Source organism: Thamnophis elegans, chromosome 2 (assembly GCF_009769535.1).
Source record: "Thamnophis elegans isolate rThaEle1 chromosome 2, rThaEle1.pri, whole genome shotgun sequence".
NCBI classification, from domain to species: domain Eukaryota; kingdom Metazoa; phylum Chordata; class Lepidosauria; order Squamata; family Colubridae; genus Thamnophis; species Thamnophis elegans.
In genome coordinates, this window is record NC_045542.1 from 64,603,238 (window position 1) to 64,628,852 (window position 25,615).

The 25,615-nt window shown below is 40.5% G+C and overlaps 1 protein-coding gene across 1 annotated transcript in view; it reads left to right on the forward strand.

Annotated features, from left to right (window-relative positions):
* Positions 1-2,884: 2,884 nt before the first annotated feature.
* Positions 2,885-25,615, forward strand: part of AKAP8 (A-kinase anchoring protein 8) — a 29,317-nt gene continuing 6,586 nt past the window's right edge. Inside the window, 12 exon segments of the mRNA XM_032209203.1 lie at positions 2,885-3,042; positions 5,803-5,841; positions 7,085-7,117; positions 7,490-7,760; positions 11,044-11,536; positions 11,817-11,961; positions 12,301-12,341; positions 15,859-15,901; positions 17,257-17,353; positions 21,314-21,455; positions 22,215-22,308; positions 24,973-25,108. Of these exon segments, the coding sequence (XP_032065094.1) occupies positions 3,027-3,042; positions 5,803-5,841; positions 7,085-7,117; positions 7,490-7,760; positions 11,044-11,536; positions 11,817-11,961; positions 12,301-12,341; positions 15,859-15,901; positions 17,257-17,353; positions 21,314-21,455; positions 22,215-22,308; positions 24,973-25,108 (1,550 nt within the window). The 5' untranslated portion in view covers positions 2,885-3,026.

Below are 25,615 nucleotides of genomic sequence, written 5' to 3' on the forward strand. Positions count from 1 at the left end.
TGTATAATGAAACCTCTGCAAGAAAACAAGTTCAGAGAGCACCAAGGATACCTTGTCAACTCTGAGCTACAAATATTGTCCTTTATTAGAACCACCAATTTCATTAATGATTGACAAATGGATGTAGGTGCTTGGGATGCCTGATTAATTGTAGACACCAAGTTTGACTAATAAACTGCATATATCGAGCTGTTCTGTTCCTGTTTCGTTTCAGTGAGGATATTTTTGATCAGAACTGTAATACTCTTCTATAAACACTACACTTGTGTCCCCAAATAACCTGGCAGATAACATTGCAGTCACATAGGATTGGCAGAATAAAGCAGGATTGAGCTCCTCAACCAGTGCTACAGAGAAATGACAGGGCTAGCAGTGAATGGATGTGGCTGACAGCATCTGGAGGTAGTCCATTGAATAGGTAATGTAACCACGCACATAAATAATACAAATAATTAAAACTGACACAAAATCTTTTGTTAGAAACAGTGGAAAATCTGTAATACATTCATTGGTGATACAACTAACATTAGCAACAAACCCTTGTTTAAACTGATCATAAATGCAAGATAGAACTGTTATTCTTTCATGTAATTTTTTTGTTTTATTTAGAAACAAACACCAATGTTGTACGCCTTCAGAGCTGTTATTGGAAATAAAATCTGGTTCCATTCTTATTCCAAGCTGGGAGAAAAGTGCAGGAGAAATGAATCAGGCTGCATTTAGAAAGGAGGTAGCCAGAAACAACAGTGACAACAGCATGTTTCTGGGTGGCTAACAAATTGGGATTGAGAGTAGATGGGCTTTTATACAGTTTGGGGGGCTTTGTGATTGAGATGCCTGTTCCTGTGCAAGAATATGTCCTTTAATATTTAATGGCTGTTGCCAAATTCCTATGGGGTCATGACTGGCTCTACATTCAAAAGGGGAACAGCAAATCCTAGGTGTTTTGTTTGTCTGAGATAATCTTGTCAGTTTCGGCTCCTTGCCTATTGTGCTGCTTATTTGAAGTTGTGGACTGCCCTTTGTTTATGAATAAAATTGCCTGGCTTTATGAATGGATATAAAATACCCATTCATAATGCCTAGCCTCTTCAGGCTTGTGCTGGAAGCTGTTTTCCTGTAGCAGAGAGACTGGGGCTATTACCTGCCTTTGTTAGGAGATGTTTCTCTTCTTTCAGGGGAAATATTCTATTCTGCCTCTTTTCATCTATAGAATATTTTATTCTGGGGAGGGGAGGCTTCCCACACTATTAAACCTTTGTTTTAAGTGACCATGAGCAAGGCCCTCTGGATCAGGAATGGGCACTGGTTCACAAGAGGAATTTATGCAAAGCCTTCCTGGCCACAGCTGCCACCTGCTGTTCCAGCAGGAACCAAGAGTCCAGGAGGACTCCCAAACTGCATACCAGATCTGTGCGAGGTCATGTTGCCCCATTCAGAATCAGGGTCAACTCTCTTCACCCTGAGAAGAAACACAAACACTCCATCTTGCTCAATTTGAATCATAACCAGTTTCTCCTCATCCAAGCCTTTTACAGCACTTGAACAGCATCACTTGACCTGGCATGGAATAGATAAATGGGTATTATCAGCTTAGTAAACCTACCACAGATGTCCTCTCCCAACAGTTCCATTGAGATGTTAAATAGGAGGGGAGAAAGGTATGTCTTAAGACACTCCCACATAACTAGCATTGGCCACAGAGAAAGGCCAACACAATGGTGCCTCCCAATCCTTAGAGCCTATCCAACAAGATTTATTATATTTTATACCAATATTGTCTGTGACAATCCTTTAAGATGTTAGTTAAATCACTAGCTACAACAGCAGTTGATAAACTATTTTTAGTGACAGATGGAGACAAGACTGTTTTGGAATTCTGTACTGTTAAGATACTGCATATGTATTTTTACAAAGATTGATGTCTCCCATGAGAACTTCTTTCCTGGAATCTTGGAGAGCCATTGCCAGTCAGTTTGAACAAAACTATAGGAAGATTGACCAATAGTCCTACTCTGTATAAGGCATCTTCGATGAATAAGCGCGTTAATAAAAGGCATCCCTAGCCATGTAAGTGGGGCTAGAAACGGGCAGAAAGTAGTTAAAAAATTAGCACCTGCATCCATTTCCTACTGCAGCACACTTCTACATGAGAGCGGTGGGTGGGTTGTCAAACAGTTGAGCTACATAGAAAATTATTTAGAAAAAGTCTGGGCTTGCCTGACGTTTCCTCAGCCTATTTCCTGCACCATAAACTTCATTGCAAAGAACACGGTCGCGGAACTCCTTTCAAGTATAGTGCAGTAGTTTACCGGGCCAGCGCGTGAACAGAGACGAAAATAAGAAAGATGACAAACCGCATTTCAAATTGGACCCACCAAACCAGGAAAGGATTAGAGAAAGGCAAAGTACGAACGGGCAAAATAACGGAAGCCCTTTTGTAAGAGCTCATTGGTCCAAACTCCCAGCAATACAAAAAGGCACGTGGACTTCAACCAGAGAAATGTCAGCCTGCCCTCCGCCCCGCAAAAGCAAAAGACGAGACTCTAAAGCCCTGGAGGTTGTCTCCAGACAAGAAAGCTAGAGCTGTTAAATTTATCTTCTAGCGGCGTCCTCAATTATTCCCAAGTAATAAAAGCGAACCTTAGTCCGCCCTGCCTCGTTTACTGTCAGTCCTCTGAATGCTTATGCGCACCGCCCTGCTCTCCTATTGGAAGATATCGACAGAAATGGGAACCGGAAATCTCGAGCTGCACAAGCCGTTTTAGCCGCAAATAGGAAAATTATCCGGAAATCGGGAGGCGTAGAACGTAGATGTCCAGCGACGGGTAAGCGAACGAACGACCCAATGGGAGCGACCTTCATACGGGGAGGCGGGAGCAACAAACACTGTTAAGTTTAAAGCCCCAGCCAATCGAACTCCGGGAATAGCGGCAGAAGCCAATCTGTGGCGGCATATGGCGCTCGCGCAGTCGGATGGTGGTGGGTAATTGTTCGTAGTGGGGAGAAGGACGGCAAGTGAAGCCATGGATCAAAGTTACGGTGAGTCCTGCAGGGGGAGGCACCACCGGCCGCGATGGATGCTCCGGCAACTCCAAGGAGAGCTTCGGGCTTTGACAGAACCGGGTTCTCTTCTCAATGACGTAGTAGGACTCGCGGTACGCCGAGCCCCCGGTGTCGGTGCCTTTTCTCTCGGAGAGGCGCCGGCAGCGGTGATTGGACCTTGCGCTTGTCCCTCACTCACGTCCCGCTTGTTGATTGGAGTGCTATTTGGCCGGCGAGGCGGAGGGTTCGAGTTTAACTTCCCCCCCTTTGCGGTACCGAGCGAGAAAGGAGGACCGAAGTCCTATTTCTAAAGACGACACAAAATGGCGTGGAAGAAACCGTCGCGTTTTCTTCCTTCCAGTCGCGGGGGTGGGGAGGTTCGATGCCTTCCAGTTTGTAAACAGTGGCTCATGGGTCTTGCTTCTCCGCCGACCGCGCTTCTGGCTACAAAAGAAGCGGACCGGTCTGTCGAAAAGCTCATCCTGGCCCGCGTTGTATTTCCATAGTTAAAAATAAATAAATGACAGGCAGGCGGGGGCAGATTACGAGGAATGTAATAGCCCCCCCCCCTTCACGTCCCTCACAACCCTTCTCGCAGTGTGTTACGATTGCCAACATGCCCAGGAAGAGTCTCCACAGGCCATCCTCTGCTTTCTTACCTATCTCAGAATACAGAATAACAACAGCTGGAAGGGACCTTGGAAGTCAATAGCAATAGCAGATACCGCTTCATAGGGCTTTCAGCCCTCTCTTAGCGGTTTACAGAGTCAGCATATTGCCCCCAACAACAATCCGGGTTCTCATTTTACCCACCTCGGAAGGATGGGAGGCTGAGTCAACCCTGAGCCGGTGAGATTTGAACAGCAGAACTGCAGTCAGCTGAAGTAGCCTGCAGTGCTGCATTTAACCACTGTGCCACCTCGGCTCAGTAGACTAGTCTTCTAGTCCAAACCCCCCCCCCCCCTGTTCAGGCAGGAAGCCCCATATCATTTCAGACAAATGGTTATCCAATCTCTTCTTTAAAACTTCCAGTGTTGGAGCATTCACAACTTCTGGAGGCAAGTCGTTCCACTGATTAATTGTTCTAACTGTCAGGAAGAACAAACTTGCCTGGCCACATCGTTTTTCTTGTCAGGTCCCCAGATGTCTTTATCTTGTTCCAGCCCTAAGTGCTAAAGTAATGTTTGTAGGCTTGTTTTCACACACCCTAAGCATAAAGGAATTTGAAATCGGTTTTGTGTTTCATCGTTTTGGAATTCAGCCAGAATAGGATGAAGGGAAACAATACATTTTAAGCTTATGTGTACCCGTTTGCCAGTTCAAGGATGAATAAATAAATACTAGAGTGTTTCAACCGAGCAGTGGGGAAACTCAGGGACTGAGGGCTCTGTGACATTTATAAGGGTATATTGACTTTGTTAGTGGTACCAGACACTGAGTCGCAAATTAGGCCAGTTGCATTGTAGCCTAGTGAATTCAACTTGTTGAGTTATAGTGCATTTTGTCAAACTAGAAAATTGTTCTTTGTGAGTATTGTACGTATATATTGCCTATTTGGTTAAAATATTTTATTTGTAAACAGTATGACAGTTTAGGGAGGGAGGGAGGAGGAAAATACACCAAGGGAATACCTTTTTAATGTAATTTAGGAATATCTATGTACATTATTGCTTTTCTTTAATTGTATCCAGTGGCTTAGATTAGAGCAGTGGTCTCCAACCTTGGCAACTTTAAGACTTGTGGACTTCAACTCCCAGAGTTCCTCAGCCAGCTAGGTGGTTGATTATGGGGTTGACAATAAAATAACAATTGTATGGACAAAAAAATAAAAAGCTAAGAAGGAAACAAAACCCCATCATCCATAGCAACCAACATTCAGATAAGTAGGGATCACCACCAGGCAGTCAGGCAGAAAATAATACCTAATGAAGGAAGCACCAAGGAGAAAACAACAGCCTTCCCAATGTTGGCAGGGAAAGCTATTGTACATAAACAGAGAGTACACCCCACATTGCAAGTACCTAGTCAGGTAATGAAATACTTGGAAGCAAACAACCAAGGACTCCATAAAGTACATAATGTTAGCTTTATATAGCAATAGCAGTAGACTTATATACCGCTTCATAGGCCTTTCAGGCCTCTCTAAGCGGTTTACAGAGAGTCAGCATATTGCCCCCAACAATCTGGGTCCTCATTTTACCCACCTCGGAAGGATGGAAGGCTGAGTCAACCCTGAGCTGGTGAGATTTGAACCGCTGACCTGCTGATCTAGCAGTAGCCTGCAGTGCTGCATTTAACCACTGCGCCACCTTGGCGCTATGTTCAAGTGTTTCCTTCCTGAAATATTCACTTATAATAAATTGTTTATTTTGCTCCCTTTCAGAAGGGTTTTTGGTTCTTTTCATAAGAAATCTTGCTTCCACACAAGGATTTGTGTTTCTCTGTATTGTATGATATGAACCTAAATTATTTTATAAGTAAAATCTTCTATATTTCAGTATTCTTAGTTTACACATGTGAAAGAGATGAAATCTGACAACCCTTAATTCCTACTAATCATTTGGGAAGCATGATTGGTTAATAAGAGTTTGCTTAAGAAGATTTTGTAGGCAATGGAAAACACACAACTTCCCAAAGGTTTGGTTCCTATCAAATACACAAAATGTATTGAAGATAAACCTCTGAATGGATATAAAAGATACAGAGCAAATCTTTAGTTTTTTAAATTTATTAATATAATAACATTTTCTTTTACAGGTTATAGTTCTTGGGGTACTGACAACACCAATACTCATGGTAAGAAAATAAATATAGCTACACTAATAAGTTGATTATAACCCTGACTATTTTAAACCTGAGTCACAAAATAAGATAATTTTAATAGCATGAATTTTCAATAGCAGAATATTTTCACAGGCATATGTTGAGAGTAATTTCCTTTCGGTCTTATTAGACTATAGTTTATATCAGATTTCTATTGTACTAATTTCTATCCAAATTTATATAAATTAGAGCTTAGATTTTATATAAAATTAAAATATTCAGCTTCCTCTTGACATGAATCATTTAATATCCTTTTTATAAGGAATTTGTGGAATAACTTGTTTCACTAATTCTAACCAATCTAGTTTAATTTCTGATTTGTGTAATATATTAATGCTAAATTTTGGCCATGAGATATAAAAAAGAATAACTTCATACTTATTCTAATATGAATTTTCCAAGCTTCTCCCACTGCAAGAAAGAAAGCCCAGTTACCAGGTTGCTTGAAGGGGTTTCAGAAAGCATACGGGGTAGTTCCTAAAACACTGGTTTTCAGTTTCACCAAGATTTTAGCCATTGCTTGAAATTAGAATGCAGCCATTTTAGACCAGAGTTGCCCAGCCTTTCTGGCTTTATGGACCGACAGGATGGGGAGGGGATGGTTCTGCAAGTGGCTGGCAACCGTGCACGCAGCTTCATTTTCACAAGTGGTGTGTACACGCACCTGCCACTCACTCAATTGGAGCACACACTCATCTGCTGCTTGTGCAAGTGGAGATGCATGTCTGTGCGGCATTCATCTGGCGTTTTCAAACAGTTCACAGCTCACTATTGAGCCATGGCCCAGAGGTTGGGGACCCCTGCCTTAGACCACATAGAGCTTATGCAGATTCTCTATGTGTGTTTATCTTGGAGAGCTCCTTGGTTTTTAGAGGAACCAGGAGATGAAGCAGCAAAACAGATGCTTAGAGCATCATAAGAAGACAAGGCAAAACTTATAATGCAGCCTCCCTCTGGAGTTACAAATAGCACTGAACTTGTTAGCCTGTGAATATTGGCAATTCCCCAGGCTCTAAAGTCAAAATAATGGTGGCATTTGGGCCTAGTATAGCTATGGTTCAGTGTGTTCATAATGAAATTTTATCCATTTATTTTTAATTGATTTATACATTCGGGTTTCTGTTTTTTGGATAGATGAGTTGCTATGTACATTTGTTAAATACAAAACTTGATGTATTTAAGGTAAAAATAAACTTTGTTTCTGTGTCTCACTAAGGTACATATGCCACGAACATGGGAAGTTGGCAGGGTATGTATTTTTCTTACTTTTCCAAAGTTTTGCCTTTCAGTGAAAGAGAATCTGAGACATTTCCCCACTTTTTTTAAAGAAATAAAGTGACATCTACTTTACTTACATAAGCTACATAAATTCATGTTTTTCTCATTTTGAACTCTGTCACAAAGTATTAATAGTAAAATAAGATCAATGAACTACAACAATGTTGGTGAACCTTTTCAGCACCAAGTGCTGAAACGGGAGCACGTGCATGCGTGCGGGAGAGCGCTGGAAACTGGAAGAACAGTTTTCTGGCACGCACATGCTGGAGCACCAGAAACCGGAAGAGCAAGCTTTTAGGTTCTGTTTTTGTTGATAGTGTAACCTATACTTTTTTTAAACCAGGTTATGAAGGTTATGATTATTATGGTGCTCAAGCCAGTAATACTACCACGGCTCCCACATATAACTATGATGCCACTGTTCCCACAACTACCTGGAATACTTCAAAAACTTCTGACATGACAATGGGTACAAGTATGCCAGTTGTAAATTACAATACTGGAACAATGGAGGTAGAAAACTCTGATTCCATCATAGCAAAAATAAACCAGCGTTTGGATATGTTATCAAAGGAAAGTGGCAATGCTGGAGAAGGCATGGAAGATCAGGGAAGGTAATTTAAATTTTATTTTTTAATCAATTTTTAAGACTTGAGTTTTGCAGTAAAATAACTGATGGGATAATGTTGTTTTGCCTGCATAGATTAGTCCAAAGTCAGCCATTTAGATATAATGTTTAAAGATATCATGCTGGAAACAAGGAAGCTAAACTTTAGTCCCACCTTACGCATGAAGGCAGCGAGGTGACCTAAAACCAATCATTTCTTTTCATCCCTAGGAAGGCCAAAAATATCCAAAAATATTTCCAAAAATATTGCCAAGAAAACCACAGCAATTTGTCCAGGCAATTGCCATGAATGAAGATTTCTCTCCCTCTCCCCGTCCCGCCCCCTCTCTCACACACACCTTCAAAAACACTGGAAGTCTTTAAGAAGATTTGGATAGCCATTTGTTTGAAATGGTATAGGGTTTCCTGCCTAGGCAGGGGGGTTGGACTAGAAGACCTCCAAGGTCCCTTCCAACTCTTCTATTGTATGTATCTATAACACCTCCAAAAAGCCAAAACATTTATTTTGATGGAAGGCTAGGCTGTCCCAAGGAAAGCAATAATTGCTATTTCATATATTGATACAGGAACTTCCTTTCTCTACTAGAGTGGAATAGTGCTTCAGGCTTGATTTAGAAGATGTTTCATAATGATTAGAGTGCAAATGCTGCACTGATAATTGATTACACAACTTTAATAGTGAATCACATAACTGTTTTTGAGATTGCCATCCTGCACATTTTGAAGTGCCTTATCCAAATCAAATCTGAATTATTGCACTGTTTCAACCCATAGTAAGTAGTGTCCTGCTTCTCCAGATAAATCATTACAGCCTTTTAGAATAATGGTCCCCTTAAAGTTGCTACCCAGGTATTTTTTAAAAAAAGTAAATATAAATATTATATAATATTATTTTAAAATAAGAAAACTCTGGGAAAGGGGAAATAATCTATTTGAGCGCATTTCTTGGTTATAGGCCTCCTTTTCTGATGCTTCAGGTAACTTAACAACAACAACAAAAAGGTAGCAATCCATGTGGGTGGGGGGAAATGGGACTGCCAGTATGGGGCAATGGAAAAGGTGTTGGAAGGACCAAAGTGAGCCTAGAAGCTTGCATTGGACAGATACTACCATGTTTTCCCGAAAATAAGACAGGGTCTTATTTTCTTTTGACCCCCCCCCAAAATGTTGGTTGGGTCTTATTATCGGGAAGGGCTGATTGTTTTGGGGTTGCCAGGTGGCTGCTCTCTTGTGAGTGGGCGCCTGAAGAGCCAGGCATAGCCTCAGGGGCAAAGGGCTGTCGCAGCAGCACAACATACCAGCCATGAGGTGACCATGCTCATGAGCAGCCACCCGGCAACCCTCCTTTCCAGCCGGGCAGAGCACCACTCACAGACACAGTGATATCCCTAAGGCGCTAAACCGCATGGTGCTCTGACCTCCCCCCAGCTCCCACAACTTGACGCATTCGGGATACCCTTAGGTCAGTGCATGGCATTTTGCCCATCTGGAAAGGGAGGTTGTGTGAGTGCCTGTTCCGTCCCCAGCTGGTGTGCCTCCCAACCTCATCATGCCCTGACCCAGCTCTTCCTGCAGAGCCACTGTGCCGCTGTAGTTGCCGCGCTCCGAGCATAACCTATTCTCTGGCTTCCAAACTCCGGAGATCCGCAGGTGAGTCTTTCGGCAGCAGCTGCTCTGAGAGTACACTCTATGGTTGTGGGCTGGCTGAGGCAGAGCCATAGAGCGCTTTTCCCAGAGTTGCAACTTCCGAAAGACTCCGCATCCTACTTCTGTGCTTTGGAAGCCGCAGAAAAAGTCATGTGGTGGTGGCGGCAGCGGAGATGCCCTGGCTCTGCAGGGAGAGTTAGGCAAGGGCATCGTGAGGCTGGGAGGTGCACGAGCGGGGAGCGGAAAAGCGCAACCCCCCTCTCCAGCCATGCCGAGCCCCATTCACTGACCTAGGGGCATTCCGAAGGCGCCAAGCCGTGGGAGCCGGAGGACGGCAAACAGGCGCTCACGCGGCTTGGCAATACCCCTAGGTCAGTGAATGGCACTATGCCTGGCTGGAAAGGGCGGTTGCTGGGCGGCTGCTCGTGAGCATGGTCACCTCATGGCTGCTGTGTAGTGTTGCTGCGACAGTGCAACACAGCCGTTTGACCCTGAGGCTGTGCCTGGCTCTTTGGGAGCCCACTTGCAAGAGAGCAGCCACCCGGCAATCCCCCTCTCCAGTTGGGCACAGCACCGCTCACTGACATAGTGGTATCCCGAAGGTGCCAAGCAAGGCAAGCCTTTGCCCCTCCACCCTGTTCCTGTGGCTTGGCACCTTCGAGATACCGCTAGGTTGATGAGTGGTGCTCTGCCTGGCTGGAGGGTGGGTTGTCCAGCAGGCTTATTTTTGGGGGAGAGCTTACATTTTTGCCCACCCAAAAAATGTAGCATGGCCTTATTATCAGGACATGTTGTATTTTCGGGGAAACACAGTATCTTCAGTCCAACCTATCAGGATAGTTGTGGAGCAAAATGAGGGGATAGAGTGTTCCGTAGACTGCCTTGAGCAAGATTTGAGTGAGTCACTGGGACCAGAGGTTTACTCTTCCAAGGTTTCAGACTTGTTCTATAACATCTTCAGGGAACTTCTCTCTATTGGAATATGTGTTTTGGGCTGCTCTATGGGTTGTGTTTATGTGGTGCCTTCCTAGTGCTTGATTGGTGTGTTAATAGTTGGCAATTGGCTGTTGTTTCCTTGGTCTGCCAATCTCTCAGCTCCTAAGTACCTGATAAGCTGGTGGTAAATCAGCACTCCTGTTGACTGACAAGGGGCCCCATTTCCCAGGCTTTAATCACTTCCCTGGCTGTCTTCGTAATTGCATGGCCAACCATCTTAGCAGCTGCAAAATTGAATGTATGTCCTTGTTCATTTTAATGTGAGGCTATCAGTGGGTTCGGGTCTCCTCAAAGTCTCTGACATGAGCCCATGATAAAAATTATGGAGTATTTACTCATAAATCTTATAAAGAGTATAAAACTGTTGTCCAATACATCAGATGACAAATCTGTTTTGCCTATGTTATCAGTTCTGACTGCTTAGAGGCTCAGATGTAGTTCATTCCTAGCCTAACTACTTCACAACCTGTCAAGGAGTGATGGCTGTGGATTTCTGCACAAATGACAGATAGTTAGCTGTTCAATAGATTTTGTTGTTGCAACTAAACTGACATCCCCAACATGGGAATTGGTAGTTCTTTAAAATCTCTCCTAGTTACTGACTGGATTCTTTACTTGTGATACAGCTCTTTCAGATTTGAGTCTTTTGAATCATACGACTCTAGAGCCGCAGTTCCTGACCGTGATCTGTACAAAACCAGCTATGACTATGATACTTTTGGAAGCCACTATGATGGTCCTGATAACCGCAGAGATCAACCTGGTAACAGAGGAAACAACTATGGTTTTGTTAGAGGGAGGGTCCAAAATCGAGGTCGTCCAAACACTTTCAATCGTGACCACTTCATGCCCTCAAGTACAGAACGGCTGTCTACACACTGGAATGAAATGAATTACATGGGCGGGAGGAACATGGGAGGACCTGGACCCAACAGGCTTCCATCACTCTTTTCTCGAGCACCTGTCCCTGAGTATAGGGATTACAGTGATTATGGCGACTATGGCGACTATGGAGAGTATGGCAACTATGGGGATTATGATTATGGCATGATGGGAATGCAAGGAATGGGAAGGATTCCTGGGAACATGCCCTATGGATTCGGCAGAACACGTGGCAGAGTAAGTTTAACATGCTAATACTGGGTACTCTCATAACTATTTTAATAATTATAAATGAGATTACTTCAGTAACTAAGAAAGTTGTGATAGTCTTATCATTTTTACATTGTCAAATGCATACAGCTTATTTTTTCTCTTTCCTTGCAATTTTTTAACTTTTCGTCGGAAATGATGTTGATAAGGTCAGCAAGGAATAGTAAGAAGCATTCTCAAAATCTTCTCTGGTACATTGCTGGTGTCAATAAATGGGCCAAGAATGTTTTGTTCAACTTGTCCCTAGCCCAAGAGGAGAGCTTTCCGTGGTCGTCTAGGTGGGCGTTCAGATAATGAAGGCGGGTTATACAAGCGGAAACAACCCCAAAGTGGAGAGGAACCTGACAGCAAGCAGGCAAAGGCAGAAAGTGAAAGAGATGACTCTGACAATGGTAAACATTCAGTTTATTTTGAGATTTGGATGCATTATTTGCTGACCCTAATACCTAGCTTCTAATCTATTATAGTATACCATGGCAACATCCACATTCAGTAGAAATGCTTCTCTGTAACTCAACCTCACAGCATTGTCTTTTTTTAAATAATTTAGTCATTTTTAAAATAATTATAATTTTTCACACCTAGATGAAAAATAGTTCAGAAAAGAGATCTTGTGCAGTTTTTAAACAGTGAGTGAGAAATAAAGGTACTATTGCTTTAAACTGTTGTTTGGACTGTTGAAGAATAGAAACCATGCATTCACAATAGTTTTATATTTTGTGTATTGACAGATGATGGTGACGAAGACAAGTCAGCAGATGGAGATAAAGGTGTAAGTACCTTTCCAAAATAAGAGAAAAAAATATTGTAAGTAGTTGTTTTCAGACATGTCTTTGAAACTAAAACTAATATAAATATCGTATGAGTTATTCTCCTCTTCATGGATTACTGCCTTGTCATGGCGAAGGGGCTTGCGTAGCTCAATGAAGCTATGAGCTATGCCGTGCAGGCTCACCCAAGATGGACAGGTCATAGCAGAGAGCTCTGACAAAATGTGATCCACTGGAGAAGGAAATGGCAACCCACTCCAGTATCTTTGGCATGAAAACCCCATGGACAGTACCAAAAGGCAAAAAGATATGATGCCGTAAGATGAGCCCCTCAGGTCAGAAGGTATCCAATATGCTACTGGGGAAAAGAGAAGGCTAGTACTAATAGCGCCAGAAAGAGTGAAGCGGCTGCGCCAAAGGCGAAAGGATGCTTAGCTGTGGATGTATCTGATGGTGAAAGGAAAGTCCTATGCTGTAAAGATGTATACTCCTTAGGAACCTGGAATGTAAGATCCACGAATCAAGGCAAGCTGAATGTTGTCAGACAAAAGATGACAAGACTGAACATTGAGGTCTTTGGAATCACTCTTTTCCAACAACCCAAGAGATGACTCTACACATGGACATCACCAGACGGTCAACACAGAAACCAGATTGACTATGTGCTCTGCAGCCAAGAAGCTCTATACAGTCAGTAAAAACAAGATCAGGAGCTGACTGTGGCTCAGGTCATGAGCTTCTTGTTGCAAAATTTAGGCTGAAACTGAAGAAAGTAGGGAAAAACACTAGGCCACTCAGGTATGAACTAAATCATATCTCTGGTGAATATACAGTAGAGGTGACAAATAGATTTAAGGAATTAGATCTGACAGAGTGCCTGAAGAACTAAGGACCGAGGTTTGCAACATTGTACAAGGGGTAGCAACTAAAACCATCCCAAACAAAAAGAAATGCAAGAAAGCAAAATGGCTATCTGAGGAAGCTTTGCAAATAGCTGAGGAAAGAAGGGAAGTGAAAGGCAAGGGAGAAAGAGAAAGATACAACCAATTGAATGCAGAATTCCAGAAAACAGCTAGAAGAGATCAGAATGCCTTCTTAAATGAACAGTGCTAAGAAATATAAGAAAATAATAGAATATGGAAGACCAGATATGGAGATATGAAGGGAATGTTTCATGCAAAGGTGGGCATGATAAAAATGGCAGGGACCTAACAGAGGCAGAAGAGATTAAGAAGAGATGGCAAAGTTACACAGAAGAACTATACAAGAACGAGCTTAATGTCCCTGATAACCAAAATGGGGTGATCACTGACCTCGAGCCAGACATCCTAGAACCGTGATAGTGAACCTATGGCAATCGTGCCACAGGTGGCACGTGCTAGTTGTCAGCGTGCACTAGCCAGCTGATTTTTTGCCCTCCCCAGACTTCAGGAAAGCGTCTGGAAGCTGGGGAGGGCGAAAAACGGCCCCAACAGGCCAAACGGAAGTTTATTCCCCAAAACAGCCTCCCCCGCCCCCCCGGGAAACGGATTGCTTCCACACTTCTGGTTGGCTCGTTGGGGGCGTTTTTCACCCACCCCAGCCTCCAGAGACTTTCCTGAAGCCTGGGGAGGGCGAAAACTGGCCCCAAAATGCCAACCAGAAGTTTGGAAATGATCCTTTTCCTGCTTCCAGGGGGCCGAGGGAGGCTGTTTTCGCCTTCCCGAGGCTTCAGGAAAGCCTCCGGAAGCTGGGGTGGGGAGTCGTGCACAGGTGGGCGGGGAAATTGAGTGGGCACACGGACGTGATAGCATGCATGCTCACAATTTTGGCACTCAGTAAGAAAAGGGTTCACCATCACTGTCACAGAATGTGAAGTCAAATGGGCCTTAGAAAATCTGAGCAACAACAAAGCAGGTGGAGGTGACAGTATTCTAGCTGAAATATTCAAAATCTTAAAAGGCAACACAGTAAAAGTGCTACACTCAATTTGCCAGCAAATTTGGGAAACTCAGCAATGGCCACAGTATTGGAAAAGGTCAGTTTACATTCCAATTCCAAAGAAGGGCAATGCCAAAGAATGTTCAAACTATTGCACCATTGCACTCATTTCACATGCTAGTAAAGTTATGCTCAAAATCCTACAAGCTAGGCTCCAGCAGTATGTGGATCAAGAACTACCAGAAGTACAGCCAGGATTTCGAAGAGGCAAAAGAACTAGAGATCAAATTGCCAACATACAGTGGATCATGGAGAAAGCTAGGGAGTTCCAGAAAAACATCTACTTCTGTGTTATTGACTGCTAAAGCCTTTGATTGTGTGGATCACAAAAAATTGTGACAAGTTCTTAAAAGAGATAGGAGTACCAGACCATCTTGTTTGTCCCAGTTATAAACCCTTAGGATTTTCCCAGTTGCAATGTATGGCTGTGAAAGTTGGATCATAAGAAAAGCTGAGTGCCAAAGAATTGAGGCCTTTGAACTATGGTGCTAGAGAAGACTCCTGCGAGTTTCTTGGACTCCAGATTTTTTGAGGCTACAACTCTTATGTTCCAATCAACATGATTATAATTATGCTTGCTGGGAATTGTAATTCTTGTGCATTCTGAGAATGCTACTGGTCCTGTGCAAAATCATTCTGTCTCCAGAAAGGAAATGTTTTAAAAAGTTGTACGATGTTGCTCTGGGCCACTGCAAGAACAGCTGGATCAGCTGTTTGAGGCAGCATCATTATCTACAGTACCTAAAATGATGCAAAGTAAAGGCAGGATATAAATCTAATCATCAATTCATTTTCAGATAAATATTTGTCTCCCATCCTCTCATTAGGTCAGCAAAGGCTGGTCTAGCAGCCAAAAGCTAAATCATTGTAAGATACAGCAAGCATTATTGCCTCCTGAGAAAATCAATGTAATAGAGAAGATAATTTCATAGTTGCCTACCATCCTCTTCATATAACCAGCACTGTCAGTATAGTTCATTTATTTGAAAAGAAGCTTTTTATCTCATGTCCACATTGTCATTTCCAATTATGAGACAATTGTGCTTCATGTAACCTAAATGCAGATTGAGCTTAATATTATTCACTCTGCAAAGCATGCTTGAAAAGAGCACTTGTGAATCCTGAAATTCCTTCCTTTCATTAATTTTCAATTAGCTGCTGCCCAGAAAGTCCAATTACGCTTTCCATAATTTTTAAATATGGGCTGCTTATCTTGTTTCTGAATTTGTACAATGCTTGATGGAATGAATACATCTTCAAATAGAAGAGGCTATAGTTCGAAGAACCATGCAGAATTTAATCTCTAGTTGAAATAAATGAATATGTTGTTTATATTTGAATCGATAAAATCAGTCTATTTATTTATCAGCTTTCTTGTAGAAAGTTGATTACAAATTCGGTCTTTAAAGTTGAATTCAGAAGTTGTATTTCTGGTAAATATTTTTCAATCAATATAAGAAATCATTGATAACACACTTACATAAATTCCTCTATAACTGTAGAATTAATGTGTTGTTTCTTCCTTCTCTTTTTTTAAAGGAGTATAAAGGAGGAAATGAAGCACTCAAAGGAAAAAAGTAGGGTAAGATCTATAGATGCAATTGAAAGACCTATGTTTCTTTTTACTTGGAAACATAAATTAACTTTAGATTGAATTATTATTATTTCTTTGGGGATAGCATTCTAGTATCCATGCTTTCCTGCTTAGAATGCATTTTTAAAATAAATAAATAAATAAGTTGTACAATTCCTGCATAGGTTTACCACCTCTTGATATAACAAACTGGATTCAGTGAAACAAATGTCTGCTGTGTCATTGGTATGACATCCACAAATGATGCAAATCTCCACAATGCCCTCTGTTTAATTCAGTGAGATTCCCAAATAATAAATTTCACTTTTCTCAATTAGTCTGCTCAATCAAGATTTCATTTTAGTTTATTAGAATATAGTAATAGCCTTTTTATCGATAACCATGGTCATGGCCTCATTAAATCTAGAAGTTAATATTGTAATAATACACCAGATATCTATAAACCTTGAACATGTTCCTTGGAAGCTTCCTTCTTCATCTAGTTTTATATTTTTAGATTATTTTAATTGAAAAAAATATAGATGACAACCATCAGCCTCAGGAACAATCCATATTTCCATTCATATCTGACTTTTCCCATAAATCCCAGAGGTCTCAAAATTCTACATGTGCCTACTGTTTCAAAATAGTTGGTGAGGTCTGCCCTAAAAGCTTATAAGCAACACCTCAGAAGAACTGAAAGCAGTATTTTATTTGTTGTTAGTTTATCAAAATTGAAGCAGCTTTGAATTCAGCTGAGAATTTATGATGCCAGCTCCTACTGGCATCATAAATTCAAATATGTTATTTTCCTTGTCAGTACGATTGAATGACTGAGTTGTAACTTGTCTTTCATTTAGAAGCTCAGGATGGCAAAAAAAAGTCCTCCCATTTGTTTTTCTGCACAAAAATCCTGTGAGGTAGGTTGGTCTGAAAGAGAGAGCAACCTAGAAATTTTCTCTGGCTGGGTGTGGACTAGGTTTCCTTGCTTCTAGTCCAACACTTTAACTATTACATTATACTGCCAGCTTTCATTACATGTTTACTTTGATTTCTCAGCCTAATGAACAGCCCTGCTGTTTCCTGGTGATCTCCCATCCAGGTATTAAACAGGTCTGAAACTGCTTATCTTTTCAGATTAGCCAAATTAGGTCAGCTTCGTATTTTGTGTTAAGACTTTGCATATATGTCTGAGTCTATGATGTATAAATAAATGTTTGAAATTACATTAGATATGAAATTGTGGTAATTCTTTCTTAATAATATTCTCAAGGTTATCAGCATATAGGTCAAAGAGAATATGTAGAATTTTTAAAAAAATTATTCTAAAACGAATGTTGCCTCTTAAATATAACTTTCTGTAGCAACTGGTGATGGCGGTGGTGATGATGATGAAGAGGCAAAACAAAGAAAAGAGAAACAGAGGCAAAGGGATAGAATGCGTGACCGTGCAATGGACAGGTAATTAAAACAAATAAAAATCAGTTTAAAGTAGGGATGCATAAGATTGTACTTACAGAGCTACATATCAAAATCTAGTGGCTGGGATGAAGAGAAAAATTAAACTAATTTATAGATAAGGATAAATGTATAATTACATGTCACTAATTATTTTCAAGTTATTTACTTATTTAATTACCATTTTTCATGTATTATACTTTGTTGACAATTATTGGAGCCTTTATGGTTTATAGCCAAACTTTTGTGGGATATATGCGAACCTGCAGTCTGAGGTGGTGTGTTTCTCTGGTATAAAATATTTATTTCAGTATTAATAATATGCTCGTGATTAGGTATCACTAGTTTGAAACATTCTAAATTTCTGAAATTATAGTCAGAAGAAAATACCCTGTATTGTTTAATATGATTGCTGTGATTAACATACAATATTGGTCTCTTTGGCACTGGAATGTTTCAGTGCTTGGAATGTTGGAGCGAGCTATGCTTTTTGTAGCATTCTGTATGAAGCAATGGGGGCTCCTGCCAACTGTTTTCTGAGTGCCACAGTGGTAATATGTTGCTTGTTCATTTTCATAGTTTTGACTGTTTTGCTTGGCATTTATAGGGTTTATGACCATCTCTGCTTCTGTTAGAAAGCATTGCAGTTGTAGAGGCAGGCTTCCTACTTTGGATGGGCAATTTTGATGTCTTTTTTACCCCATTGATGGTAATTGTGGAAGTTTATCTTTCTGTAAGGTCTTATAATATATGCCTCTTGTATTTGTAGACTACATTTCTAGTACATTTGGATTCATGAGTACCACAGATGCATCCAGAACAACATAACTGGACACATTTGTGTTCCAGTAGTACTTAAGCCCAGCTATGGCTAGACCATGCAACAAACCTCCACCAAGCATCTTACAGGCAGTAATTTAGCAGGAGACTTTGACCTCACCAACTCAAGGCAGATCACTAGATAAGCAAAGGTGCTTTTTAAAAGACAACTGGACTTTGTTTTTCCTTGAAGATATTTTGCTTCTCATCCAAGAAGCTTCTTCAGTTCTGGCTGAATGGTGAAGAATGGAAGGATTTATATTTCTTGCAGTCATCAGGTTGTTAGCATTCTTTTTGAGAATAGTGTTAACTCTGTTTTGGTTGATCTAATTGTCAGTCAGTTATTTGTGGTTTGATGCATGTAATCTATCATCTAGTCAGGTGTTTGATACATCTACAATTCCTAGTTTACAAATATTAGGAATATAGATGATAAGGTATATAACTTAGGAATACAGAAATTGATCTAAATATCTGCTAATAATCATAGATTTCTGCAAAGATGTAACAGATCGACAAATATATTCAAACTCCTTAATTGTGTCCTCATTTATAGGGCAATTATTTCAACTCTTATTAATATTTGCTATAGTGTACAATATATACAAAATAAACATTTATATTCTACTACCATTACTTTCACATTTTTAAAACTATTTTCCTGTGGTTCATAGGAAAAGATGAAACTTGTTATATCAAGTGTTACATAAGCTATGTAACTGCATCAAATTATTCTAAATTTTTGTTTTTAAAAAATATGTTATTGACTTGAAAGCTGCAATTGATTTTTTGCATATTTTAATAAGGAATTTTAGTGGCACTAAAATGAAAAAGTCCCAATAAGTGCTTAAAATGAATTGTCAAAAAACACTTTAAATCAAACTTAGTTTGGACTAATGTTATTAAAAACAGCATCTACAGATCTGAATTGTTCAATACTGTGTTTCCCCGAAAATACGACCTGTCCTGAAACTAAAGTCTTGCCACATTTTTCACGTGGGCAAAAATATAAGCCCATCCCTGAAAATAAACCCCCTGGACAACCCCTCCCCCTCCGGCCAGGCAGAGCACCGCTCACCAACATAGCGGTATCCTGAAGGCGCCAAGCCGCAGGAGCCGGGGGAGAGAAAGGCGCTCACATTGCTTGGCGTCTTCGGGATACTGCTAGGTTGGGGAGTGGCGTTCTACCTGGCCAGAGGGGGGAGTTGCCGGGCACCTGCTCCCTTGCGAACTGGCTCCCGAAGAGCCGGGCACAGCCTCAGGGGCGTAGCAGCCATGAAGTGACCACGCTCACGAGCAACCACCCAGCAAACCCCCTGTCCAGCTGGGCAGAGCACCATTCACTGACCTAGGGGGTATCTCTAAGGCGCCAGCCATGTGGCGCTCTGCTCCCCAGCTCCCGCGGCTTGGCACATTAGGGATACCCCCTAGGTCAGTGCATGGAGCTCTGCCCGGCTGGAGAAGGGGTTGCGCAAGCAGAGAGTTCCAGCAGCCAGCCCACAACCATAGAGCGCACTCCTAGAGCGACCACTGCTGGAAGACTTGGCAGCTGAGTTTTGGAGTTTGGAACCGGAGAAGACCTTTTGCTCAGAGCGTGGCGGCGGCGACTGCTGCAGGGAGAGCTGGGCCCGGACATGTTGAGGCTAGGAGGCATGCCTGCTGGGGGCAAAACAGGCGCTTGCGCAACCCCCTTCTCCAGCCGAGCAGAGCTCCATGCACTGACCTAGGGGGTATTCCCAATGTGCCAAGCTGGGGAGCGGGCAGAACGCCACATGGCTTGGCGCCTTAGGGATACCCCCTAGGTCAGTGATTGGTGCTCTGCCTGGCTGGAGAGGGGGTTTGCCGGGCGGTTGCTCGTGAGCTTGGTCACCTCATGGCTGCTTCACCCCTGAGGCTGTGCCCGGCTCTTCGGGAGCCAGTTCGCAAGGGAGCAGCCGCCTGGCAACCCCAAAACAATAAGCCCTCCCCTATAATACGCCCAAGGCCATATTTTGTAAGTAAAAAGAAAATAAGACCCTGTCGTATTTTCGGGGAAACACGGTACTATAAAAGAACATTAAAACACACAACACAGACAAAAAACTGATTTTAAAATTGGGATTTTGTATTCAATTTTATTCTATAATATGCCTACTAAATATTTGTCTAATTGACTGCATAGACTAAATACATGTAATATAAAAAAGTGGAAAACCTTAAAATGCTGTTGTTTAATAATATATTTTTCAGTTGTTCAAAAATTGTTTCCCACTTTCTCTTTGTATTTTGTATGTTACTGTTTAGGATAAACCAACAATATTGTAACCATTAAGATGTATTTTTAATTGGGTTACTAATAAAAATGAATGTAATATAGAACAATGCAGTGTTTTCCAGAAAAATATCTATGAGAGTAAAGATAGTGTCTTGTTGAAAAAAATACTGCTAAAATATTGTTCTTTTATAATGGTAAAATGAAAATGTAAGAAGAGCCGAGGTGGCGCAGTGGTTAGAGTGCAGTACTGCAGGCCACTTCAGCTGACTGCTATCTGCAGTTCGGCGGTTCAAATCTCACCGGCTCAAGGTTGACTCAGCCTTCCATCCTTCCGAGGTGGGTGAAATGAGGACTCAGACTGTGGGGGCAATATGCTGACTCTGTAAACCACTTAGAGAGGGCTGAAAGCCCTATGAAGTGGTATATAAGTCTAACTGCTATTGCTATTGCTATCAATCTAAGGATGTGCTACATAGACTTCCCAGTGTAAGAACAAGCTCCATTCCCAAGATCTGTCCTTAAGTTGAATGTGTATGTAACACAGAACAGTATTATTGTGAGATACTGTGTAAGTAGTATTGCATAACGAACAACTTGTTGTCTATTTATTTGGAATTATTTTATATTTAACTTGAATTTTGCTATATTAGGCTCCATTCTTAACTATGGTTCATCCTTGGATCAGGGCGTTCTTAACCCGGATACTTGCTGTATTTGCTTTATTAAAATGCTGTATGTTATGTTGGAGAAAACACTTCAAAATTAAATTAGGTCTTGGTTTTGGTCAAATTTATGGGATGAATTGTGCTTATTTTATTAATTTACAAATTTAACTTCATACTGCTTCATACTTTTGAAACTACATTTTATAACAAAATGGTTTCTTGTAGAATTCAGTTTGCCTGCTCTATCTGTAAGTTCCGAACTTTTGAGAATGAAGAAATGGAGAAACATTTGCAAAGTAAATTTCACAAAGAAGTCTTGCGATACATTGGAACCAAATTACCTGATAAGACAGTGGAATTCCTGCAGGTATATCTTCAGAAAATCCAAATTGATATAAATAATGAAAAACAATTAACTGTGTGCACTGTGTTGAACAATTTAATTAATTTAATCATTCAAAAAAGTGCAAAACTATTAAAATATTTGTTGTTGTTATCATTACTTAGATTTATTGTAACAACTCACTCCAAAAGATTCCAAGCAATTAAAAATAGAATACAATAGAATAGAATTGAATTCTTTATTGTCCAAGTGTGATTGGACACACAAGGAATTTGTCTTTGGTGCATATATACTCAATGTAGATAAAGAAAAATAAAATAGAATACATTCATCAAGAATCATAAGATACAACATTTAGTGATAGTCATAGGTTAGTAGTAATAAATAAATACCTCTGTAACATAAAATCTAGATTGAATATTTCATTACTCATTTAAATAGTTAAATTTCCAATTAGACAAGATGTTAAGGTTTCTTGAAGAGTTACACATTTTAGTTCATGGGTTTTTGTAAAACTAAATTTATAATTGCTATAAATGATTTGTTAGAGCCACTGGAAATGCTTCTGCTGTACATTTTCATAAGTGGTAAGTAAGGCTTTCATTGGAAAAATGTAATTGAAATTGAACATTGTTACTAAACTATTAACTATCTTTCTGGGAATATTGCATTGCCATAAGGCTGGAGGTGTAGTTGGCAAAAACATATCTTATTGGGCTGCTTTTATTTATAATTTAAGGCCAGTAACTTGTATATTTAATATTGTCTATTCTCATTCCCTAGAAATACATTGTGAACAGAAACAAGAAAATTGGGAAGCGCCGACAAGAGCTGAGTGAGAAAGAGGGTACAAAACCAAAACTTGACCCATTTAAAGGTAAGAACAGCATTATTAAATGTAGAAGACCATTTGACATGGATTAACTGTCATCTAGATATTGTACGCAATGCTGCAGTGATCTTAATCCCTTGAGAAATAATGTTTAAGTAACCTATATAGGTGGTCCTCACTTATATCATTGCTGAACAAATGATATTTTGAACTGGTCCTTGAAATAACAGATGTTAAACTGCCCCTTCTGTCATGTGACCAAAATGTGGGCACTCCACAGCTCTCCTGCATGGGACCTTCCACCTGCCTGTACCCCATGTCTGTCCTTTTGGATGCCCTGCACTTATTGTCCCTACCTACCACCCCCAGCTGACTTTCCTCATCTTCCTCTCACTGCTGACGAGTCAACAGCTGGCTTGGGCTCTTGTTGGCTTCAGCTCCTCATTGTGCACAGCCTTTCTGAAGCCTTCCAGGGCGTTGTACAGCCCACTGACTCACTAAGAGCTAGACTAGATTTGCCTTGTCAGCAATGGGAGGAAGATGGCGAAAGTTAGCTGGGGACGGTATGGACACTAGAGGCAGTGGATAGCAGGATGGGCAAAAAGAGCAGGGATTGGAAAAGCAGAAGCAAGCGGAGCAGGGCAGGATCCTGGCTTAACGATGGCATAGTTTTGGCCTAATAGAGAAATGTAACTGGGAATACTCAAACTGCTGTTACTAACCGGTATGCTCACTTGAGGTTTCACCTAAGGACCACATCACTTAGTGACAGAAATTCTGGTCAGGTTAGTGTTGTTGAACAAAGGCAACTTGTAATGCAAGAAAAGAAAGTCGACAACTACTAACCTGAGACAGCATAAATATAGTAGACAATGCAGTACCATGCAGGAGGAACAAAGCAACAACAACCAGGAGACAAGATATTTATCTCTTATCAAATGACTTTTATTTTACATTATTTGGTCTTCCTTTAATCAGGGCATTAAATATGAGATTATTCTATTTTTATCTTATCCCTGTGAAACATTTAGGCTAAGAAATTTCTTTTTATTCCCCTCCCTCCAGGAATTCAAAAAGGCATATCCCTTGTCCAAAACTTTCCCACTAGAGCAAAGCTTTCCTTGGTTGGACTGGACAGTCCTTGGGAGCATATCACTCAATATAGTTCAATTGCTGAGAGTGCCTTGACTTTAGGTTTAAATTGGTCACTTTCAGCATTTCCAAGGATAATGTAGAGATTTGACACTTAGAACACTGAGTTGTGGGAGACTGATCTAGCATATGCTTTTAGGTTCAGTCTTTACTATAAGCCAACTTGTCTACAGGCACCTGATTAGGAAAGTTGCCTTATGCATCAGAAAGCCAGAGCATGTGAAACTACCGTTGTTCTGTTTCAGGGAGTTAGTCGAGTAGAGTAGAGTAGAGTATGAATGTATAGATATGAGTCCTGCAAATGACAACTCGCCATGGATAATTTGCCACAGGATATTCATCATGGAACAAATCACTCCAGGACAATTTAACAATTCAATTTATTTTTTTAAAAATTAAAAATTATAATTTTTGTCATTCACATTTCATTCTGTCCCTCCTTTGGCACCCTTTCTTTAACGGTACTATTCTACCATTTTTTTGATATTAGTTGTGGCAAGTTGGCCCTGGTGAGTTGGCCGTGGCAAGTGGCTGTGACAATAGTCTAGAGTTCGATCCTATTGAGGCTCAAGCCTTCCATCCTTCCGAGGTCGGTAAATGATGACCCAGATTGTTGGGGGCAATATGCTGACATTGGAAACTTCCTAGAGAGTGCTATAAAGCAATATGAAGTGGCATGCAAGTCTATGTGCTATTTGCTATTAATAAAATTAATATTGGGACAAACCCTTTCTTTAACAACTCTGTAATGCCTTTACTGAATAAAACTTGCTTAAGGTGGGACTTTTGATTTCAGTCACACCTCTTCTGGTCATGGCCTCCTGCTGCATTTGGAAGTTTAGGGAATTGAACTATGCTCCTAATTTCTCAAATGTTGTGCAATCCTATATAAGATGGAGTGAACCAAAAACAGGCAGAGAGTAGTGAAAGAAATCAGTTTCAAGTTTATATTACCAATTCCTTAGAATCTCATAAAAACTTTATCGGGAATCTTGAATTACTTGTAAGCACTCCTTACTCTAAAATCTTTTTTCCCCTTGCACCTAAAATTTCTCATTAATGTTACTTTATTTTATGTTTACGCCCCTGATAATGCTATTAGATATTACATGACAATCTGAAAAAGACAATTTTCTTCATGATTATTTATTTATTTTTATTTTGTCTTAGTTTTTTTTATAAATAACACGATGGCAAACATACATAACACTCCTTCCTCCTCCTATTGGTCAACCCAAGGTCACCCACCTGGTTTTCATGCCTAAGGCAGGGCTACAACTTACAGTCTCCTGGTTTTTAGGTCAGCACAGTAACCACTACACCAAACTGGCTCTCAGTGATGTTACTTTTAAATGTTGTAAGGGTTGATAGATATTTTAATAGTGATTATGACAATATGCACATTTTTAAACAAGGAAGTCTGGTTTATGTATTCAGACTATAGCTATTGTTCTGGTAAATAATATGTGTTTCATTTCTATGGGAACAACTTTTATAATTTTAATAGCATATCTAGAATGTTGTCAATAACTTTTGTTCCAATTTATATTTTTTCAGGAATTGGCCAGGAGCACTTTTTTAAGAAGATAGAAGCTGCTCACTGTATGGCTTGTGACATGCTAATTCCCGCACAACAACATCTTCTTCAGAGGCATCTGAGATCTGTTGATCACAATAGAAATCGCAGAGTAAGCAAAATAAATTCATTTACTTTTGGACAAGTCTATTACCTCTGGAAGATAACAGCCTTGCAGCAAATGGGCGTGTAGAAAGAACAAATAAATTAATTTTGTTAGCTATCTTTCATCCAGGGATCACTTAAAGTAGAAAGAATTTTCAGGTCTCCTTTTTTGTCAGCCAAACTATTTCAAGGTGGTATACATAATTATTTTATAAGACCTCAGGACTATTAATAATGTCCCATGAAAAAGTAGATACACCCTATGTAGTTTTTTTCTTTTTTAATGTATGTAGACATACCAATATTTTATTCATGATAACCTATAAAGAAAAAGGGGATGTAATTACACAAAAAAACCTATGAAAAATCAACTTAACAATCATTTGTTCAATCAACAATTGGCAGACATGCCATATCCTCCTGTGGAAAAGTAAGTACACTCTTGGCTGTAATACTTATATCAACTCTTGGGCAGAAACAACTTCAAGTGAGGGTTTTACTATAACTTTCTCACAGTCT